The sequence below is a fragment of the Sphaeramia orbicularis genome, chromosome 19 (genome assembly GCF_902148855.1).
Source record: "Sphaeramia orbicularis chromosome 19, fSphaOr1.1, whole genome shotgun sequence".
Classification (NCBI taxonomy): domain Eukaryota; kingdom Metazoa; phylum Chordata; class Actinopteri; order Kurtiformes; family Apogonidae; genus Sphaeramia; species Sphaeramia orbicularis.
The window spans coordinates 7,506,848-7,530,981 of record NC_043975.1 but is presented as its reverse complement, the minus strand read 5'-3'; the positions used below and the strand labels follow the sequence as shown (position 1 = coordinate 7,530,981).

General features: G+C 34.7%; 2 protein-coding genes across 3 annotated transcripts; one reads left to right on the top strand and one right to left on the bottom strand.

Annotated features, from left to right (window-relative positions):
• Positions 1-1,172: 1,172 nt before the first annotated feature.
• Positions 1,173-13,003, bottom strand: LOC115410525 (uroporphyrinogen-III synthase-like). 2 transcript variants are annotated; one of them, XM_030122192.1, is made up of 10 exons: positions 12,999-13,003; positions 10,894-10,978; positions 9,822-9,905; positions 9,641-9,731; positions 8,480-8,554; positions 5,759-5,833; positions 5,565-5,648; positions 5,341-5,426; positions 1,578-1,676; positions 1,173-1,492 (listed from the first exon to the last, which is right to left on the bottom strand). In XM_030122192.1, exons 2-10 carry the CDS (start codon positions 10,954-10,956, stop codon positions 1,370-1,372), a joined length of 780 nt encoding a protein of 259 aa, XP_029978052.1. In that variant the 5' UTR covers positions 10,957-10,978; positions 12,999-13,003; the 3' UTR covers positions 1,173-1,369. The 2 variants fall into 2 exon arrangements, with proteins under 2 accessions (XP_029978052.1, XP_029978053.1); XM_030122193.1 differs by lacking the exon at positions 12,999-13,003 and adding an exon at positions 11,448-11,464.
• LOC115410526 (protein BCCIP homolog) lies at positions 11,846-23,622 on the top strand. Its single transcript, XM_030122194.1, is given in 9 exon segments — positions 11,846-12,008; positions 15,575-15,649; positions 16,772-16,852; positions 16,968-16,982; positions 16,984-17,055; positions 17,162-17,222; positions 17,225-17,348; positions 20,444-20,609; positions 23,052-23,622. Coding segments are annotated over 9 exon segments (927 nt in total). The 5' UTR covers positions 11,846-11,852; the 3' UTR covers positions 23,229-23,622.
• Positions 23,623-24,134: the final 512 nt, after the last annotated feature.

Here is a 24,134-nt window from a genome sequence, read left to right as displayed (position 1 = left end):
AAATTTTGAAGTTAGTACTATAGACTAAGGTTATTGTCACTTAACTAGTGAGTAGTATGCAGCACATTTAAGTCTTAGAAAAAGTCTTTGAAGCTTAGCTATAGAATATTAGATTCAAAGTCTGTGTAAATTCTGAATGAAATCATGGTTTGTAAGAATATTGTTGTTTCTATAGAATATTAGATTCAAAGTCTGTGTAAATTCTGAATGAAATCATGGTTTGTAAGAATATTGTTGTTTCTATAGAATATTAGATTCAAAGTCTGTGTAAATTCTGAATAAAATCATGGTTTGTAAGAATATTGTTGTCTCTTTTACTTTTAACCCTACCATCTAGACCAGGGGGCAGCAAAATGCCAATGCCAACTTTAACATCGTACATTTTCTGAATGGCTTGGCAACAATTAGATAATAATAAAATTGTATGTTGCCATGGCAACGGGTTGTTTACAGGTACGTTTTTCAAATTCTACCGATTTCTGAATACAAATGTGTCTCATTTACATACCAATGACAGTTACAAACGGCCATTGAATAAGGTTGGACCAGATAGGACGGCTGGCATCCTGGTTACAATGTGTGTTGACCTAAGGGCCATATACTGGATCTAAGATATGAAAATAATTCAGCTGGAATGGTGATAGCGAAATCGTAGGACAGACTGAAATTCCAAAATTCCAATCTTCAGATCCCACTTCCAAATAGAATTACAATCTGTCCTAGTAGGATTGTAAATTCTCCTAGGACAGATAGGAATTCCAATCTTCAGATCCTAATTTCTTGTAGGATTTCAGTTTGTCCTAGGACAAACTACAATTACTATCTGTCCTAGTAGGATTAGAAATCCTACTGGATTTCAATCTCTACTGTGACATACATACATACATATATATATATATATATATATATATATATATATATATATATATATATGTATATGTATATATATATATATATATATATATATATATATATATATATATATATATATATATATATATATATATATATATATATATATGAGCTCGTTTAGACTGACTACTTCCTGGCGGTGTATTTATATATTTTATTTTATTGTCTGCTGGGTTGGTTTTTATGCACTTTTTTGTTTTTTTGTGTACTTTTATATATATTTATATTCATAGATGTACCTGTTTTTTTTTATAGAATTATGTGGGGTGTTTTTTACCTGACTATCTGAATGACCGCACAAGAATTCCTATGTGTATATGCACAAATGGCAATCTTGAATCTTTGAATCTTGAAATCTATATTCTATACTATCTGTGGTTGCAGAAATGTACAATGGCAACATTATTCTGGCAACAGGTTGTGGAAATAACACCATTTATGTGTTGAAGTTCGTGTGTTACTGCAGGGCTTTGGCGATGGCTGCTCCCAGATGTTCAGCTGTTGGCTTTTCTGCTGTAGCGCTGACACACAGACCTTCTGCTGTCATCGCATCTCGTGTAGTTGGTCCTATGGCTGCAAACTGGAAACCAAACAGCAAAGGTGAGGGTTACAGACACGGAGAGTCTGATACCAGTAACACAGTATGAACTGAGAGGAAAACACACCTTTATCTGAGTCAGCCCTTCCCTTGAAAGCTTCCGCACCACTTCAAGGCAGAACTTCACCCCTGACGGACTAAAGAAAGCTATGCTGGCAGGAACTCCCTACGGATCACAAAAAAATATATAGGACCAATGTCGGTATGTACCGGCATGTTCTATTATGAATCAATAAATTGGATTTGTGAGGTTGTCAGGTTCTGTTCTATGTTAAAGTCCTGTGGTCTGGATGCAGGAGAACAATCTACCAGTAGAAGTGGGTGGTACTTTCACTGGAGGAGAACTAACTAATTCTATAAAAGTCCACATATGACTTCTATCAGTGTTCAATAGTAACGATATATCTGTAACCATATACGTGTTATAAACCATCCAAATATGGACCATTATAAGTAAAGGCAAATTTGTAATATTTAAAAAAAAATGTAAAAATCATCAAAAATTTAAAAATCTAAATTTCTCAAAACAGTGAACAAACATGGTAGACAGTGTCCCAAGGAAGATACATAAAAACTGAAATGAAGAAGATGAAGATGAAGAAGAAGATAGTTGAAATCTAGACATTGGTGACCTTGAATTCGAACCTTCAAGGTCAAAGGTCATGGACCCCAAATGAAAGTCCATATATGACTTCTATCAGTGCTCAATAGTAACTATATTGATATCTGTAACCATTTATGTGTTATAAACCATGAGAATATGGACCATTAGAAGTAAAAGCAGATTCTTAATATTTCAAAAATGGGTCAAAAATTCAAAAATTTAAATTTCTTAAAACTGCAAACAAACTATGTAGACATTGTCCCAAGGAAACGACATAAAAAACTGAAATTAATCTGACTGGTTGTTTCGGAGAAGGAGATTTTGGAATTTTAGACATTAGTGATCTTGAGTTTGACCCTTCAAGGTCACTCAAGGTCAAAGGTCATGGACCCAAATGAAAGTCCATATATGACTTCTATCAGTGCTCAATAGTAACTATACTGATATCTGTAACCATTTATGTGTTATAAACCATGAGAATATGGACCATTAGAAGTAAAAGCAGATTCTTAATATTTCAAAAATGGGTCAAAAATTCAAAAATTTAAATTTCTCAAAACTGCGAACAAACTATGTAGACATTGTCCCAAGGAAACGACATAAAAAATGGAAATTAATCCGATTAGTTGTCGTCTCAGAGGAGAGAAGATAGTTGAAATCTAGACACTGGTGACCTTGAGTTTGACCCTTCAAGGTCACACAAGGTCAAAGGTCATGGACCCACATGAAAGTCCATATATGACTTCTTATCAGTGCTCAATAGGAACTATATTAATATCTGCAACCATTTACATGTTATAAACCATCAAAATATGGACCATTACAAGTAAAAGCAGATTCTTAATATTTCAAAAATGGGTCAAAAATTCAAAAATTTAAATTTCTCAAAACTGCGAACAAACTATGTACACATTGTCCCAAGGAAACGACATAAAAAATTGAAATGAATCCGACTAGTTGTTTTGGAGAAGGAGATTTTGGAATTTTAGACATTAGTGATCTTGAGTTTGACCCTTCAAGGTCACTCAAGGTCAAAGGTCATGGACACAAATGAAAGTCCATATATGATTTCCTATCAGTGATCATTAGTAACTATATTGATATCTGTAACTATTTACATGTTATAAACCATCAAAATATGGACCATTAAGGCACATTTGTAAGACACATAAAAACAAGGAAATGAATCCAACCAGTAATTTTGGAGAAAAAGATCATTAAAATCTAGACATTGGTGACTTTGAGTTTGACCCTTCAAGGTCACTCAAGGTCAAAGGTCATGGACCCAAATGAAAGTCCATATTTAACTTCCTATCAGTGCTTAATAGTAACTATATTGATATTTGTAACTATTTACATGTTAAAAACCATCAAAATACGGACCATTAAAGGTAAAAGCAAATTCTCAAAGGTAGGGTAGGAGATGTTTTCCTGGAACATTTTTTTACAATATTGCTTAAAATCCCCTTCACACCCCAATTGCAACCAATTAATTAAATGCTCTAACACACAAATAAAAAAATTTCCGTCACCTGTGGAATGGACAGGACTGAAAAAACACCATCCAATCATTTTAACCGGCCCATTGAAATGATTGAACAGTGATATGTCTATCAAACTCAACTGTCATTTGTCCCTCCCCCCTCTTCACGAATTGATGCTGCATAGCACTCGTGAACCCTCAGGAACAAGTATTGCGCATTCCGGTAGTCTGGAGGCGTGGCTTCAGGGGGGGAGGGGATCTGAAGAAAGAGGTTTGGACTTTTGAATTGTGTATTTTCAAAATGTAGCTTGCTTGAACCGTTTTTCCAGGATCTCCTACCCCACCTTAATATTTCAAAATGGGTAAAAAATTCAAAAACCTAAATTTCTCAAAACTGCAAACAAACTGTGTACACATTGTCCCAAGGAAACGACATAAAAAATTTTTAATTAATCCACCTAGTTGTTTCGGAGAGGGAGATTTTGGAATTTTAGACATTAGTGATCTTGAGTTTGACCCTTCAAGGTCACTCAAGGTCAGAGGTTATGGACACAAATGCAAGTCCATATATGATTTCCTATCAGTGATCAATAGTAACTATATTGATATCTGTAACTATTTACATGTTATAAACTACCAAAATATGGACCATTAAAGGTAAAGGCAAATGTTTAATATCATCGGCTTCCTGATAAAAGTCGCATTATGTAATAAATTCCCATTATGTAATAAAAGTTCAAAATGTAATAAGAATGTCACGTCATCTTGTAATAAAGCCACATTATGTAATAAACTGACGCATTTTGTAATAAACTGTCAACGCATTATATAGTAATTTTTTTCACATTATGTTGTAAGTTATTACAATCTGAGGAATTGATTACAAAATGCACTTGACACATTTTTATTAAAAAAATTAATAACATGGTTCATTATGTAATAACAATCCAAATTAATATCATTTCAGAGCAATTTAGAAGAAATTAGTCACAGGAGCTACAGGTAATGGAATCAGAACTTTAACCACACAGTTTAAAGATTAATTTAGCACATTACATTTTCCTGAAATAAAAATGTGTCAAGTGCATTTTGTAATAAATTTCTCAAATTGTAATAACTTACTACATAATGCGAAAAAAATTACTACATAATGCATTGAGGTATTTTATTACAAAATGCATCAGTTTATTACATAATGCGGCTTTATTACAAGATGACGTGACATTCTTATTACATTTTAAACTTTTATTACATAATGGGAATTTATTACATAATGCAGCTGAACAAACCTGCTATGTGACTTTTGGCAAATTTTACAGGAGAAACAAAAAACTGTTTATATAACAGGAAACTGTGAAATATGGCAAAAAAAATATTCTGTTCCTTTAATGTTGGTACTTATGATGGAATGTAAACAACTTTCACAGGAGACTGAAATTTGAAGCTATAATAGGGGAGATAGCAGATTTTTATTCCCAACCAAAAATGTCACTTAGCAGGTTTTATCAGGAAGCCGACGATATTTAAAAAATTGTGTATAAAAATTCCAAAATGAAAATATCTCAAAACTGTGAACAAACTTTGTAGACATTGTCCCATGAAAGCTATATAAAAAATTGGAAATTTTCATCCGGCAGAAATTGCTAACGAAGACTAAGACTAAAATACTAACTAAAAGTAAAATACTACGCGAAAAAGGAACCTAAAATCTTCACGTAAAGCTGTGACATAGTGTGACTGTACCTGCTCTGTGAAGTAGTTGTTGAGATTCTTCTCCAGATCTGGATGTTCAGCTGTTTGATAGACAGTCAGCGTCTCTAGGGGCACTCCTGGAAACAAAGAAGAGAAAGATTCCCGCTGTGATAAAGGTAGAGCAATTACTGGTTTATAATTAGTGTAACCCCAAATGGGAATCTTATCACCTTGAATTTTAATCAGGAACCACAAACGCTAGTGTAAACGCTTACCGCTTTCCCTCAAAGCTGTCGGCAAGACTTCCCTTTTGATGGAGCCACAGGGGAAGAAAAGTGGAGGAATATTTGTGTCCTCTCCTATGATGAGAGTTTGGTATAAGGTCATATTACTAATCAGGCTAATATTACCTTTTCTATTAAACCCAACAGTGTCGAAACAGTGCGGGGATATAAATATCATATCGTACGTTCAATGATAACGCGGGACAGGACGTCTGCGGTGCCCGTGTCTTCACCCACAGGATTCAAACCCAGACCTCGGACTGAGAAAAGGAAATCAGAATCAGAATCGCCTTCATTCGCCAAGTTTCTTCAAAAGAATACAAGGAATTTTACTCCAGTTTTTTTTAAACTATGCTATGCTCGCTCTGTACAACATAGTAAACAAGCACTAAAAAAAACACAACTAAAACAGAGTTTAAATAAAGTTAAAAAAAAAAAAAAAAAAATTCTGTACAAAAAAAGTGCGTAAACATTTAACTTAAGTGGTGCAATTAAAAGATGTGCAACGGAAAAAAATGTGCAAGGAGAAAGAAGAGCAGTCAACAGACACCAACAGTCAGTGGCATCACAGAATATGCAAAGAAATGCTGATGTCACATGTTGTCATGAGCAGAAAATGCAAAACAAATTTTGTACCATAATGCAAAACATGGCAGTTCATGTCAAAGGGGCTAAATGTTGGACTTCAAATATTCCAAATGATTCAGAATTAGCATTATCATTGTTCTGTAATTTCCCAATATCCATCTATCCATCCATCTATCCATCCATCTATCTATCCATCCATCCATCTATCCATCTATCTATCTATCTATCTATCTATCTATCTATCTATCTATCTATCTATCTATCTATCTATCTATCTATCTATCTATCTAGTTGGTTAGGGTTCTTTCTTTCTTTCTTTCTTTGGGGTTAGGGTTCTTTCTTTCTTTCTTTCTTTCTTTCAGGGTAAGGTTCCTTCTTTCTTTCTTGCTGGTAATGATTCTTTTATTCTTTCTTTGGGGTTAGGGATCCTTCTTTCTTTCAGCTTAAGGTTCTTTCTTTTTTTCTTTCTTTTGAGTTAGGGAACTTTCTTTCTTTCAGGTTAAGGTTCTTTCTTTCTTTCTTTGGGGTTAGGGTTCTTTCTTTCTTTCTTTCTCTGGGGTTAGGGTTCTTTCTTTCTTTGGGGTTAGGGATCTTTTTTTCTTTCTTTCTCTGGGGTTAGGGTTCTTTCTTTCTTTGGGGTTATGGTTCTTTCTTTCTTGGGGTTAGGGATCTTTTTTTCTTTCTTTCTCTGGGGTTAGGGTTCTTTCTTTCTTTGGGGTTAGGGATCTTTCTTTCTTTGGGGTTAGGGATCTTTCTTTCTTTCTTTCTTTCTTTCTTTCAGGTTAAGGTTCTTTCTTTCTTTCTTTGGGGTTAGGGATCTTTCTTTCTTTGGGGTTAGGGATCTTTCTTTCTTTCTTTCTTTCAGGTTAAGGTTCTTTCTTTCTTTCTTTGGGATTAGGGTTCTTTCTTTCTTTTTCTCTTTCAGGTAATGATTCTTTCTTTCTTTTTTACCTTGGGGTTAGGGATCTTTCTTTCTTTCAGGTTAAGGTTCTTTCTTTCTTTCTTTCTTGCTGGTAATGATTCTTTTATTCTTTCTTTGGGGTTAGGGATCCTTCTTTCTTTCAGCTTAAGGTTCTTTCTTTCTTTCTTTTGAGTTAGGGAACTTTCTTTCTTTCAGGTTAAGGTTCTTTGTTTCTTTCTCTGGGGTTAGGGTTCTTTCTCTGGGGTTAGGGTTCTTTCTTTCTTTCTTTCAGGTTAAGGTTCTTTCTTTCTCTGGGGTTAGGGTTCTTTCTCTGGGGTTAGGGTTCTTTCTTTCTTTCTTTCAGGTTAAGGTTCTTTGTTTCTTTCTCTGGGGTTAGGGTTCTTTCTCTGGGGTTAGGGTTCTTTCTTTCTTTCTTTCAGGTTAAGGTTCTTTCTTTCTTTGGGGTTAGGGTTCTTTCTCTGGGGTTAGGGTTCTTTCTTTCTTTCTTTCAGGTTAAGGTTCTTTGTTTCTTTCTCTGGGGTTAGGGTTCTTTCTCTGGGGTTAGGGTTCTTTCTTTCTTTCTTTCTTTCTTTCTTTCTTTCTTTCAGGTTAAGGTTCTTTCTTTCTTTGGGGTTAGGGTTCTTTCTCTGGGGTTAGGGTTCTTTCTTTCTTTCTTTCTTTCTTTCTTTCAGGTTAAGGTTCTTTCTTTCTCTGGGGTTAGGGTTCTTTCTTTCTTTCTTTCTTTCAGGTTAAGGTTCTTTCTTTCTTTGGGGTTAGGGTTCTTTCTTTGGGGTTAGGGTTCTTTCTTTCTTTCTTTCTTTCTTTCAGGTTAAGGTTCTTTCTTTCTTTGGGGTTAGGGTTCTTTCTTTTTCTCTTTCAGGTAATGATTTTTTCTTTCTTTTTTTCTTTGGGGTTAGGGATCTTTCTTTCTTTCTTTCTTTCTTTCAGGTTAAGGTTCTTTCTTTCTTTCTTTCTGGTAATGATTCTTTTATTCTTTCTTTGGGGTTAGAGTTCTGTCTTTCTTTCAGGTTAAGGTTCTTTCTTTCTTTCTTCCCACCCACAATTCCCTCTTTCTTTCTTTCTCTGTCTGTCTGTCTGTCTGTCTATTGTTCTGCTAAAGATGCCAGTATAGTGGACTGCACAGATATGAACTTTATTTAGACCAGAATGCCATGCTCTGCTGTGTAGAAAACAGTGAAAAACAGCCCAGGAGGCTTCTACCTGCACCTGCTCAGACTCCAAAGACCAAACACATTCACAGTAAACTGTTACTTGTGCACAGCCTAAGGTAGTAGCGTCAGTTCACACATTTCCGTGAACACCAGGTGCCTGCCACACTTTGTCTTCACGCTCGACTGCATTTAAAGGAATAATGCGTAAAAGCGGTAAGTTTAGAGAAATGTGTTTCATGAACTACCTAATGCAGCGGTGGCCTTTCCCACCACATATATGGACTTGGTGTTCCACTTATCTTTCACAGAGCTGCCCCATTCTGAATGATAATGAGGAGAAACATCACTTTTAATCAGATCTACAGGAGAATTAGCTTCAGTCTGAGTATATATCTTTTTTTTCCAGGGATTCAGTTGCATTAACCCATAAAGATTCAACATCAACCGACAACCAAAAGCATCTACTGATCTGTAATATTTAACACTGTTGATCCACTAACTCTATCACCAATTGAAATAAGTGGTTCCAGGCACAACAAACCCCACCCCTCACACATATTGTAGCTTATTTTGGCATCGATCCAGCTGATGTCATCATGTCTACGCATGTGCTGATGTCAGCATATCAATGCCTCTATATATGTGCCAAGTTTGAAGTCAACTGAAACAAAATTGATGTTTTTATAGACATGTGAAATCTTGTCCATTACAAGGTAAACGGGAGAAGAAAAATATGTAAAAATTCATTAAAAATTTAAACTTTGACCTACTTTTCCCAAAATATACTCACATCTATTCTGGGTAACTGTCAATCTATAAACCCAATTTGGTATGAATTCAACCAATAGTTTTGCTGCTAGAGTGTTAACAAACAAAAAAGAAACAAACCAAACCAAAAACAACACCCCTTGCCTCCCCTTCGGTGGTAATAATGGTGTAAATGCAGTTTGTCATATTTTCATGGTCATCAGAAATGACCCATTTGGAAGTTCAGATGCTCCCTAGTTACCGTGGAAGCACGTCATCTTCTACAACATTGATTCACCAGTAAAACCCATGGAGTTTGATAAATGACAGTAGATGGAAACACTTAGTTTATGTTCAGTAATGACATATTTGAGTGACAAAGTCACTTTTTCTACAGTTTTCTCTGTTTTTCTGAAATAATAATTGTCAACTTTACCCTGGCTTTTATGAACATCTATCATGATCAATGGATTAAATATAGGAAAATACCTGATTTTCACTTAAAAATACAAAATACAGTGGATAATATTGTGATAAATGGTGACAAATCACTCAAAAAACATTGAATAGAGAGAATAAAACATTTCAGTAGTGCCACAAAAGTAGCACTGGGTCTATATGTTTAAAGGTCTAATTGTCGCCTCTCTGTACAGTCTTACCTTCCTTTCTTTCCTCTATGCACATCTTCACAGCCTCCACTGCTCTTGGACTGGTAAAAATGAGACCTCCATGTTTTTCAGGTTGGAAAATCTGAAATGGACAACATGTTTAAAAAAAACAAAGGCTGAGACAACATTGTTAGTGTGACTGAATAGGTTCGACTTTAAGAGCAGGTGTTACCTTATCTGTCAATGTGTTCAATGAGACAAATTTAAAAGACAGAACAGGAATAAGTGTGGCTTTATGTCCATGTGATGCCAGCTCCTGTAGAAAAACAAAGTCAGAGCTTAGATGCAAAGAATTACAAGTAAATGAACCGACAGCTTCTTCCAAAACATATTTTAACCAGTGGAGGATTAATACCACGTATTTTAATCAACTACTGTACTATAGATGAATTTTAATGTAATTTAACTTCAATTAATGTACTTTCATACCTCTGTACTCTTTTCTCTACTACATTTGATTCATGCACTTTCATATGTGGTGATGAACTTAAGATTGAGAGGGTTTAAGAATTTTTTTTCTTCTGAAATCATTATCACTTAGTTATCACAGATCACCAATACTACAATACTCAAGGATTGTATAGTATATGATGCACTAATGTAGATTAAACAGTTTAGAAAGTATATCTAAATATCTATGAGCATTTGAGTCACATAAAATAAATGGATTCAATAAAATGAATCCAAAACATCATCTGCTGGAGTGAAAACATGTATTTGTTTTCTATTTCATGTCTCCAATCCAGATAAATCCAGATAATCTGACAAACAATCCAGATAAAAGATTTAGGAAGAATATCTATAACTATAAGCATCTGAGGGAAATAATATGAACACATTAATGAATGGAGCAGTAAAATGAATCCAAAACATCCTCTACTGGCATGAAAAAATGTTTTTGTTTTCTATTTCATGTCTCCAGTCCAAATAAAATTAGGGAAAAGAGTCCCTCACAGTCATATTATAGAGGGAAGAAATATACAGTATGTGAATGTAAATGCCTAAATTGAATAGTGCAATAATAATACTAATAATAAGTAATAATTATTATTCATGTTTTAATTATATTTCACTGATAACATTTTCTTAAGTGAGTTTCTGTGTGCAGAAGTTTTACTTGTGGTACAGTATTTTCATAATATAATATTTGCACTTTTAATGTTACTTATAACTGAGTGCTTCCTCCACCCTTGAATTTTTATTGAGTTCTTAAAAAGTAAATGTTAATGGATAGGGTCTGTTACCTTAATATAAGGATCAGGTCCAGATTCTCCATCCCTAGGCTCTTTGAGAAGCAGGACCTGCATCTCGGAAAAAGGCCTTAAATCCCTGGATAATTGAATTAAAATAAGAAGAATAAAACAGAACAAACCAGAGTGGATGAGAATGTTGCTGCTAAAAGTGAAGACAAAGTCAAAAACACTAAAGGGGTGTGTGAAAGCATGAAAAGCTAAGCTACACCCTGTCAAACTGACATGTGCAAAATACTGATAACAAAGCTGTCGAGTCACGATTATTGGACTGCATCTGCAAACCAAATAAAAGGCAAAAATACCATATATATGCTCATAAAATCCTGTGCATCTTATTAAATTACAGGTAAATGTCTGCTAGTGTGTTGTTGTTTACATAAGTTAGCATCTGGAATGTGACAAATTAGCTTAGTTAGCAGTCGTACTTCTGCTCTCAATTAAACATGTTCAAAACAGCCAGCAGAAATACATCCACGCCAGCTTTAACGTTAAAAATTAATGCAAATAATGCAAGAAAAGACAATTATTGTTCCCTTTTTACCTACGTTGTGTGGAGCTGACAGCTGAAGGGTCACTGAATTACTTCCGGTAAAGAAGGGGGGGGGAAGTCGGCTAAAATTGAACAACCTTCATAAAGCTATTCTAATTAAATATTAAATAATCAAAAACTTTAAATATATCCTTATTTATTTAATTGTGTTGCTAAGTACATGAAATGATGACGTACAAAGTGTAGTTAAGACAAAATCTAGATACTTTTGGTCCCTATTTTGGAAAATGGTTTAAATCCATGCAACTAACAGACATAAACTGCCATTGCGGCTCTGGGTGTAGCCGTAAAGTGTACGTACGGAGCCGTAATGGCGGTCGCACAGCCTCAGTTTCCTCCGTCGCTGTCTTTTGCAGATCAGTGAGTGTTGCCACGCCCACTCTCTGGACACGCGTGTTGCATGTTTGCAGTCGGCATGGCTTCGTCAGCTAAGAGGAGAGCAGTAGGTTTGGGCGAAAACCCCGAGGAAAGTGATAACAGCTCAGATGAGGACCTGGAAGATGATGACGACTCCGGAGAGGAGGACAGCGAAGCATCCGAGGAGGAGATAAACGAGGTAGAATAACGGAGAACTTCCGGTTGTGTTATGGCCTGGCTAGTTAGCTAGCTAAAGCAGCTGTTGGCTAACAGAGGCAGCACAGTAGCATGAAGTTTACTGTTAATGTTATCATATATTAATGTATGAATACTAAATGCATTGACGTGGAAATACTGCAGTGTAAAAACTGTTATTCAAAACTTTAAGTAAAAGCACACATTACGAGCAGCAGCACCAACATGTGTTAGAAATTAAAGTATGAATGATAATAGTAATGGTAAGTAAATGTTACAGCTGCAATGTGGGAGTCATAATTGCTTTAACCCTTTCATGCGTTAATTATGAGAACCTTAATTAAGATTTTTTTTCTTGACTGTTTTTATTCCTCCATAGGCATGAATAAAAAACAACAACAATGTGATCAAGTTTTTTTTTTTTTTCCATGGAGTTACAAAATGTCCATGCATTTAATTTTGAAGTAAAGAAACGTGTTTAAAACCCAATATCAAAATTGATTTTAAAACAATGAAATAAATCTGATGTTTTGTCACATTTTAACATATTCTATTGCAAATTATTACTCTTTTCATGGAGATAATATGCAAAAAAAAAAAACTTTTTTCTAACAAGTAACAATTGATTTCCACTCAAACATGTAACTGCAGATCAGGTTTATCAAGAACAGCAAAGTTACAGTAATGGTATGAATTACAGTGTATGGGATGATGCATAAGCATCCACTGTGTCGGCTGATATGGAACTGAAACAACAAAACCCATGAATATACAAGAGAGCAGCTGGAGAAGAACTGTCCACTGGAGTGACCACTATGCATGAAAGGGTTAAATACAGATAGTCAGCTTGATCTCTTCTTAAACATATCAGTGTATTAGTTAATTGCATAGTAATTATGTAAGTGTGTTAATGTATAACAGCTAAAATTTGCTTAGAGGTCTTATTTCTGTCTTTGTGCATTAGAAATCAATCTAAGTGAATCCCCAAAGGAACTTTGTGTTGGTAATACAAGTTCTGCAAATTTACAGGATTTCAGTTCTGTTCAACATGTTGATGGTCATATGAACTATGTTTTCAGCTCAAAAATGTCCAATTTCATCACAATTCATGCTATATTTCATGTCACAAATGGCCCAAGTTATATTTGAACTGAATTTACCTGAAAAACAAATATTCTATTCTTTGAGATTCCCCAGTTTTTCTTCCCAGATTCTATCCTACATATCACATGTTTTATTTTTACAGGTTCAATATGGAGTATGGTGCTGATCCATCCTGCTTATGTTACGCCGATACATACATTAAGAATGTCACACGTCACTTTTTTAAATCAACAGTTTTCTAATAATAAGCATTTTTATAAAGAAATAACAATTCTATATTGTTATTTCCTCTTTAGTATGATGCTAAACTATACAATAAATAATTCTGATCCTAGTTTTTGCACAGGGATCATTAGTGTAAACGGTGACATGGCTGCCGAGCATCAGTATGATGGGATCCACAACAACCATGTCACATCCGTCCACTGCCACATTTTGCGTTTTTGTGTCAGCTGTTATTGTTTTAGATCCACAATACTAACATTTATGAATAAGAGGAGAATTAGCAATAGTAAGTCTACAAGTTTATTACTAATAAAGTACTGGTACTGACCAGAGCATCATGGGTAATGTCACGTCCGTCCACCAGCAAAAGTTTTCACATACACGTGCTATTCCAAATCCAATATTTCTGAAAATAGAGCTTCCACTGTCAAATAATATCAGTAGTCTGCATAAATGTATTGGCATTATTTCAACACAGTTCTGTGCATTTCTTACAACTTTTTTTTTTTGTTTTTTTTTTTTTTTTTTTTTTTGACAAAATTGGCCACTCATTTGACCCCCTAAGTAAATTTTAGCCGATAAGTATAGAAGTGTAAACAGATCCATATTTGGCTCTGAGTTGTAATGGAGTAGCAGAGGATGGAAATATTTAGGTAAAGTTCACATACACCAGGGGTGTCCAAACTTTTTTTCAAGAGGGCCAGATCTGATAATGTGGACATTGCCAGGGGCCAGTGGTCCCTTCAGACATTTTTTAAACAGTAAAAATTACATATAATGCACTGTTCTACAACAGTTTTATTTTCATTGTCACAATATCATTTTTTAAATGGCAATGTAACCAAATCTAAGCCACTCAGGTGTGAACAAATTAAAAAAAAAAAAAAAAAAAAAAATTCTCCCTTCCTTTCACATCTGGAGTCAGATAACATAGAACAAACTGTGTGGAGTATCTTAAACTTCCAAGTTGATAAAAATCTTAACCCCACATTCATTTTAAACATGACTTATATGAGTAATCATTACTCATATATTACTCAGTAATGCAAAGTCTGTTAACATTTAAGATGAAAACATATGACTCTTACTCTTGTCTTTCACAAAATCATTCAGAAAGTAATATTTGTGTCACATCTACAAGTACATAACACCAGCAATTATAGGCAACTAACCTGGCAACTTGGTCGCCTGCCCTGGTGGTGAATTCATTGAACTCCCAGGTTCACATGAAGAGTCACTGCTGAGTTTAAAGCAGCTGGAATTTGCTTCACTTTTTCAGAGCGCTCACTCCCTGCTAGCTTGTCGTATGCGTTAGCATGTTTTGTCTGCTCGTGTCTCTTTACATTGAATTCCTTAAACAAGGCAACAGTCTGTTGACAAATTAGGCAAACATAATTGTCTCGATTTTCAGTGAAAAAAAATGTAATTCCCATCTCTCCTGGAAGCGGCGGCCCTCACTGTCAACTTTCGTTTTTTTATTTACAGGCGCCGTGGTTAGAAATTAGCGAAAAAGGTTCACGGCAAAGTCACAGAGCCAGATAGAGTTAGAGTGGTGCTGCCACCATGAGGTGAAAGGAGGAACTGCATTTTGAACCTTTTATGATTCATGTACTCTGTTCAACAGTCCAAGTGGGCCATAAATAATATAACATAAAACCCAAGCTGTGGGCCGTATAAAATCTGACCGCGGGCCGTGATTGGCCCCCTGGCCGGACTTTGGACATGCCTGACATACACATTGTTGTGACCAAAGGTTTTGACACTGACACAAGTAGATGTGATAAATTCGCCAATTAAAGTCTTTGACACATAAAAAAATCTTAGAATTGTTCTTCAGTGTATCTCAGAAATATGTAAACATATTTCTACAAAGACTGAAGGGGTTAAGCTGGTGCAAACAAAATGTTTATCTTTGTCAAAACCTTTGGCCACGACTGTAGATCACCACTGAATTGTAGTGTAGTAACATGTGCCTTATTAACATATTTTTAGTTTCTACATACATATGTGTTCTGTTTAACACATGTATAAATATAAGATTAGATATACTTTATTATCCTCCAAGAGGGAAATTCAAACGTACAACAGCACAAAAAAATATGAATCAAATACAATAAAAAAAAAAATGTTAAAGTGACAAAAAATGACAAGAAATAGTAATTATAATAATAAATACAGTAATAAGCATGCACTTATATGCATAAGTCTAATCTGATATTTACTCTCCTCTTTGTTCTTCAGGAGGTCGTAGTGGACTTCGAAGCTCACGCCCTCACAGGCAGTGACTTCAACGGGATAAAGAAGCTGTTGCAGCAGGTTTGGGATGATATTTTTCTACATCAGATTTTTTTAAAATTAAGTTATTCTTTTGGGTGTTTGCATTAACTCCCTGATGTCACTTATTTTGTCCCTGTGAGTGAACTACAGTCAGTTTGCCTTGTGGGGGGATCTGCTCTGAATTCCGGCTCTTTATTGATATTGTCGTGGTTTTTCTCAGAAATGACATCAGTTCTTTTCGCACGCAGTCTGCGAGATAAGACGTATCAACATTTAAAGTTATTTTGTTGATCTGGGAAGCATATTTTCATTTCATTCCAAAATCTTATACATTCACTGGCCGTTTCTGACTTTGGTTTTGCACAGTTACAATTTTTATCAGTGTATTTTTCCTATAAAACCTGTTTAGTGACAGTATTAATGTTGTAATTGCATCCAGGTGACCTCAAGTAAGTTCCAAACAGCAAATAATAAGGAAAAAAAAAACACGAATCAAAGTCCAGGGAATATGTCATAAGGGTTAATGAACTGATTTCTTACATAGACAGTCGCAGAAAAATTAAACTAATTAAAAAGTCAGTTTTTTGTCAGTTTTCTGTGTTTGGATATAATTACACAAATACACATTATACTAAACAAGCCTGTAAAGGATATTCACAAGCATCCAAAGGAATCACATAGCATTTCCTTCCAACACAATTAAGGAAACAGATTTCATAACATATGTACAGTTGCAGAAAAATTATTAGACCGTTAAAGCTCATCAAAAATAATGGTTATGCAATCAAGTACTAACTCCTGTGTGTATCAAGTGACTAAAACAGACAAAAGAAAACACTGAATGTCTAAAGCACTGTTTTTGTCAGTACAATGCCATAGATATTGATGTAAGAACTGAAGTGAATTTGGTTATTATCAAGAAAACATAGAAAATGGATAGATATCAGCTCCTGAAATTAAACTACTATGAGATATTTTGTTGCTCTCATTATATTTGTCAAACAAATGTACCTTTAGTTGTACCAGGCATTAAAATGAACAAGAAAGTGAAGAAAATAAGTGTGGTCAAGTAGTCTTTTTTCCGTGACTGTATTACACTTTCCAGCGTGGTGTAAAGGATGAGGGCTTTTCAATTTATCTATCTGTGCGGTTTCATTTCAGCTGTTCTTAAAAGCTCATGTGAACACGTCGGAGATGACAGACATCATCATTCAACAGAATCACATCGGAAGCGTCATTAAGGTGGGTAATTCGGTACGCCGTCATTACCTTCAGTCTCATATTATACAGTGCAGGTGACTTTTTAAGGTTGTATCTCCATCATTTATGCATCACTGATGTCCTTACTCTGCCGCAGCAAGCCGAAGTACCGGGAGGACAGCGATGACGATGACCCAGATGAGGTGTTTGGTTTCATCACTATGCTTAACCTTACAGAGAGAAAGGTAATCCAGTCACATAAAGCCACTTAACGGCCCCTGTCGACGGAGGGGATAAATACATGCAAGGTTAGTTCATTTCAAGTTTAATTGTGTGTGTGTGTGACGGCAGGGCGTACAGTGTGTGGAGGAGGTGAAAGAGCTCATCGTGGAGCAGTGTGAGAAAACTGCGGCCACAGCGTGACCGAACAGCTAGAACTGATCCTCAATGACACCAGTAAACCTGTGGGGCTCCTGCTGAGTGAGCGCTTCATCAACGTCCCGCCACAGATCGCCCTCCCACTGCACACACAGCTACAGTGAGTGTCCGTCTGCCAACAATAGAATAGAACAGAATGCCTGTATTGTCATTATACATATGGGCTAAAATTTGCTTAGAGGTCTATTTATGTCTTTGTGCATAAGAAATCAATCGAAGTGAATCCCTAAAGGAACTTTGTGTGGGTAAATGCAAGTTCTGCAAATTTACAGGATTTCAGTTCTGTTGCAACATGTTGATGCTCATATGAACTATGTTTTCAGCTCAAAAATGTCCAATTTCATCACAATTAATGCTATATTTTCATGTCACAAATGGCCAAGTTATATTTGAACTGAATTACCTGAAAAAACAAATATTCTATTCTTTTAGATTCCCCAATTTTTCTTACAAGATTCTATCCTACATTCACATGTTTATTTGTACAGGTTGCAATATGGAGTATGGTGCTGATCCATCCTGCTTACGTTACACCAATACATACATTAACTCTTTCGGGCCAGACAGTTAAGGGGCTAATAAGCCTTAAAAGTGCCACAGAACTTGGCCGTTTTTCAGTATTCGCGTCGTTTTATAATCGAAGTCTGAATCGTCATCAGAACTCATTTTCTAGCAGATGGGACTGTTTTGACAGATCGCTGTGTTTATGATATTACTACAAAATGGCCATCTAATTTGCATATGATTTCATTCATAAATTCATTCATAAAATTTCCCAAGCAGAAAACGAAACGCGAGCTCTTCCTTGTCAAAAACCGCTCGGTAACATCCGAACGATTGCTACTTAGATTCAAACGCACCGGAACGCAGCCGATTCATTATTGATCGTAATTTGCAAGAAGATTTGAAAGAACGTCATCGAAATGTGAGAAAGAAATGGGGGTGGATGGTTTGTTTGTACACAAATATGGCGTGTTCTCCAAAGCCGATCTGATCGGCCCGTGGCACTGAAAGAGTTAAGAATGTCACACGACACTTTTTAAATCAACAGTTTTCTAATAATAAGCATTTTTATAAAGAAATAACAATTCTATATTGTTATTTCCTCTTTAGTATGATGATAAACTATACAATAAATAATTCTGATCCTAGTTTTTGCACAGGGATCATTAGTGGAAATGGTGACATGGCTGCCGAGCATCAGTATGATGGGATCTGTAACAACCATGTCACATCCGTCCACTGCCACATTTTGTGTTTTTGTGTCAGATGTTATTGTTTTAGATCCACAATACTAACATTTATGAATAAGAGGAGAATTAGCAATAGTAAGTATATAAGTTTATTACTAATAAAGTACTGGTACTGACCAGAGCATCATGGGTAATGTCACATCCGTCCACCAGCAAAAGTTTTCACATACACGTGCTATTCACAATCAGATATTTCTGAAAATAGAGCTTCCACTGTCAAATAATATCAGTAGTCTGTGCACAAATGTATTAGCATTATTTCAACACAGTTCTGTGCATTTCTTACAACTTTTTTTTTTTTTTGACAAAAATGGCCGCTCATTTGACCCTCTAAGTAAATTTTAGCCAATATGTACAACGAAATTAAAAGAGACAACTCTCTTGTGGTGCGTAGAGTAAAACAGTTTAAAAGAAAAAAAAAAGTGTCAGTATATATACAGAATAAAGGCAAGCATGTCAACCAACTAAGAAACGGTAGAGATAAATATATATTGCGCTTTGACATATATAATCAGCTCTGAAAACACTTTACACTTCATATAGAGTGAATTCTCTAGAGCAGGGGTGTCAAAATCATTTTCCTTCAGGGGCCACATTCAGCCTCATTTGAACTCAAATGGGCCAGACTCGTAAGATAATTGATTGGTTTATTTCGAGCTTGTGCACTCCAGGTACAGTGTTGAGTCAATTTCACAATAAGTAATAAGATAATATGACATCCATGTATTATACACATCAATATATGTACTCAATATACATAAATATATACAATAATTCACTATTAATATACACCCTTAGTAGCCTAAAAGGGAGTGAGAAGAAGTAAAACTTATTTACTCCCACCCCCAGTTTCACTTTTACATTGTGTACACTGGAAAAAAATCTTAATCTTACCAAGTGGATTTTTCTCATTTCTAGTCAAAATATCTCATCACACTTAAAATAAGACATAATCGTACTTGCTCAGGTTTAATTTGACTTTTTTTTTTTTACGCAAAAAAAGACATAAATTCCAAGTTATCAATATTTATAGGTTATTATGATAGTATTTACTGGTGTGACCCACTGGGGATTGAATTGGTTTGTATGTGGCCCCTGAACTAAAATTATTTGTCAGCCTTGATCGTGAATATTGTCAGTGCACCGGGAAAAAAAATCTAAATCTTACCAAGTGTATTTTTCTCATTTCTAGTCAAAATATCTCATCACACTTAAAATAAGACATAATCACCGTAACTTTTCAGTGAGATATAAGAACTGATTTTTAGACAATAGATCCTGAAAATCTTATTTCAAGAAATCTTACCAAGAAGATCGTTTTCACGTGTTCAAATTTTTTTTGCTTGAATTAAGCGAAAAAAAATCTGCCAACGGAGCAAGTTTTCTTTTTGTTTTCATGCAATAAAAAAACATTAAATTCTGAAAATATTTACATTGACAAACTGTCCTTCAGAAAAAAAACACGTGAATAACATGAAAAAAACTTACATTTTGTAAGAAAAATAAGTACAATTTTAACCATATTATGCCTCAACTTATCATTCGTACATGTATATTACACACAATGTTACACAAACATTTGGTAACAGGTATAATATTGTTAAAATTTTGAAGTTTGTAACTGAATAAGAGCAATTTCTCCAGGTCATTGTTCTTCTTGGTGGTTCCTTTAGGTTCAACTGGACTAGTTTTGCTCTTTTGAAGTAAAGCATAGGTTGTAAATGTAAATATTTTCATAGTGTAATGTTATTTTTTCACATTAAACCAAGAAGAAAATTTGGAGTTCTCATCATTTACAGGTTATTAATCGAGTTAATTGAGTACTAATTGAGTGCTCTAGAGTAAAAGGAGTCTAAATGGTTGGAATATCAAATATCTTCATTCACACTTGAAACCAAGACACTATTATAAAGTAAACGGGTTAATTATTTTTTTCTTTCAGGGGAGAAATAGCTGAAGCTCAGAGGACAAATAAGCCCAGTGGGAAGTGTCACTACTGCCTGTTGATCAGCAAAACCTGCAAAGAAGCATCTAAGACCATCCCAGCCAGAGGAGGAGGAGCTCCTAAAGAGGAGTACATGTTCATCAACGCAGAGGAGGAATTCTCTATGAGGTACGGTCGAATAAAACCACAGCACAGGTTAGAGCGTATACTGGATGATAACTGACAGCAGATCTTTACATTTCTAAACATTTAATTCCCCTTCTGATCAAATTTTAATTTGTACAGCAGTTGTCAAAAGAATGTTTGGCCTGAAATGTGATGAAATATCTGAAATAACATTTATGTTTTATAAATAGTTTGGATTGTGAAGCTGAAGTTACATCAACTTCATTGTGCTCCAATTTATTTTATTATAGATTTATATAAACTCAGACAGAACTGGCTTTGTTGTCATTCAGTCAATAGTACATGATCGAACAAAATATAGTTAGCCAGGTCTGTGTGTTGAGATAAAAAAGAGAAAAGAATAAAATATATAATAATAATAAACAGGGTTCCTGCAGGGTCTTAAGTCTTAACAGTCTTGAATTTACAAATCTGCATTTAATACCTTAAAAAAAAAAAGACTTAAAAAAGGTATTAAATTTGATATGGTAGGTCTTAACCCTTAGGGGTCTGAGCCTATTTTGGCTGTTTTTGAGTACTTTTGATATTACTTTTATATACTATATAAAGAAATGTTCATTATACCCATGTTTGGTACAAAAAATATAAAATCAGATTTGAAAAATTTAAATAATTTATTGCATAAATAACACAACAATGCTTAATTAACCTTTTCAAAGACTTTAAAAGAGAGTATTGGTTCAAAATATTAGGTATAGAAAATTAAAATTGTACTAAATTAAAACTATACTCAAATAGTTGACATAAAAGCAGATCTTAACATAGGTGTTTTCTCCGGTTTCCCCCCCTGGTCCTCCCAGGTTCTGCATCCAGTTCAGGTGGGAGTCATCCTCACCCTTACCTGTAATGCTAATGCAGTCTGTGGATTAGAATCCGCAGATTCAGACAGTTTTTTCCGTTTGAAAAAGGACAAAACACGACGAAGATATGGTAAGAAATCTAACGCCCCCCCCCACCTCATTTTCACAATTTACTTGCGTTTTTTTGCTCTGGTTTCAAACCGTCGTATCTCCAGTTGTCTTTGCTCTATCAACATCAAATAAAAAGTGGGAGAGTGTTTCCAGCCAGCACTTTCAAATGCAATTACCCTCAGTGGTCGACGTGACCGACTTCCTACGTTACGTGTTGAAAATATCATGTGATTCAGTCACAGGGCCGTGACTGTGGACCCCTAAGGGTTAAGTTATGTTGCAATAAACTTGTTTGTTGAATTGTGTTTAACATTACTTTGTTTGCAGCTTGGACATTTAACAGACACATTTAGTCAACTAGGGATGTAACGATTACCGGTATAACGATAAACCGCAGTAAAATTGCAGATGGTTAGTATTACCGTTTAAATTCTAATTATCATGATAACTGTGTTTGATTAGGCAAGGCAAGTTTATTTGTATAGCACATTTCAGCAACAAGGCAATTCAAGTTGCTTCACACAGGACATTGAAATGCAACAACAGGGAAAAAGAAACACATTTAAAACATTATAAAAGAAACGTGTAAAAGGTGATTAAAAACAGCAAGTAAGAAAACACATAAAATCCACAAAAAAAAAAAAAAAAACCCACATTACCGCACTTTTAGGGGAGAAAATGCCTATGTAAAGACCTGCTTTTATGTCAAATATTTGAGTATAGTTTTAATTTATTACAATTTTGATTTGACATACCTAATATTTGGAACCAATATTCACTCTTAAAGTCTTTGAAAAGGTTCGTTAAGCATCTGTGTGTTACTTATGCAATAAAGTATATACATTTTTCAAATCAGATTTTATATTTTTTGTGTGTTTTTTGGCCTTTTGATAAAGTAGGTTAAAGTGAAAAAAATAATAGACAGATGATATAGATGAAGTTGTGCTGAAAAAAGATCCCAAACATGGGTATAATAAACATTTGTTTATATAGTATATAAAGGCAAAATCAAAAGGACTGAAAACGGATAAAATAGGCTCAGAACCCTAAAGGTTAATATTTGCATGTTTCTGCAACAGAAGGTACGTTGTGCCAATTATTTTATTTATTTATTTTTAAATACAACTTTGTTAAATTATTTCAGTGTGTGTTTAAGTACTTTTGAACATTTTGAGCATAATTTCAATAATACCGCGATAATAATGATCACCGTGATAATTTGGTCACAATAACCGTGATATGAAATGTTCATATCGTTACATCCTTATAGTCAACTCAGTTCAACCAGACAATTTATATTGAAATTAGGAACCAATTATCGCCAACTTTGCAGCCCCATGAATCAAGGCATTGGAGTAAATAAATACATTTTCCTAAATTCTAGGAGTCACAATTTTTGCCAATATGGTTGTGAAATAGGCATTAAATTCTGTTCTAAGTTTTAAAAGTCTTAAACTTAACTTGTAGAATCCTGTATGAACCCTGTTAAAGCATGGTGTGTGTTCTACTTACAGCAGGCCATCCTCAAGTTCCACTACTCAGTCCAGGAGGAGGCGGACTCCTGTTTGAGCGGCAGGTGGTCCTTCGACGACGTTCCCATGAAGCCGTTCAGGACAGTGATGCTGGTTCCAACTGACAAAATGCCCGCCATCATGGACAAACTCAAAGAATACCTGACTGTGTGAAGGCTATAATAAAAAAATAATAATAATAATAAGGTGTGTATATAAACTGAAGACCAGCGGGCTGATGGAAAGACTTCGAAACCAGAGGGAAAACACTTTGATACCAACAGTTACAGCAGAAACATGACTTCTCCTGTGATTTTTTTTTTTTTTTTAAGATTTTTTTTTAACAAATATATGGCTCAAAAGAAATCACCAATATAATCATGTGAATATGAATGACTTGCCACGAAGAGTCCATACGACGTAGATTTGTATTATATTAAGTTAAAACCATTGAAGGTAGTTGGTAAAAACATGCAATCCTCTTAGAATTTCCTCACGTTTTTCCAAGTCTGATCAGCATTTCAAACATGAAATAGTAAATAAATATTTTAACACCAGCAGATAACTTCATTTCCTTTGTTTTTTTTTTAATGGATTTTGGGTTTTGTTTGATGCATATTTACTTCAAACTGAAAAGATGGCGCCTTATCAAAAGGACAGCTCTGCATAACAAAACAGTGGAAACATCGGTACGAGGTGATAAATGAGGATTCCTGCAGGTTGTGAATGCATCTAAAGGGCACAACTAATATTTTGAGCCCTTTAAAAATAAGAATCAACCCGTCATATCATTTGCTTGGGAGGATGCTTAAAATGCTTAATTCCCTTTTTTTTTTTGCTTAATTCAAGATTTTTTTTTTTTTTTTTGCTTAATTCACGATTTTTTGGTTAATTCAATTTTTTTTTTTTTTTTAATTCAAGATTTTTTTCGCTTAATTCAAGCAAAAAAAAAAAATCTGAACAAGTGAAAATGATCTTGGTAAGATTTCTTGACATTAGATTTTCCAAATCTATTGTCTAAAAATCAGTTCTTATATCTCACTGAAAAGTTACTCTTGAGGTGATTATGTCTGATTTTAA

What these genes read in the sequence shown, in the direction of transcription:
- LOC115410525 (XM_030122192.1), bottom strand. Translation starts at nt 10,956, where the DNA reads ATGCAGGTCCTGCTTCTCAAAGAGCCTAGGGATGGAGAATCTGGACCT. An exon ending in GACCTGATCCTTATATTAAG is followed by an intron (nt 9,906 to 10,893) that starts GTAACAGACCCT and finishes GTTTTTCTACAG; the next exon opens with GAGCTGGCATCACATGGACA. An exon ending in GTCCCGCGTTATCATTGAAC is followed by an intron (nt 5,649 to 5,758) that starts GTACGATATGAT and finishes CTCTCATCATAG; the next exon opens with GAGAGGACACAAATATTCCT.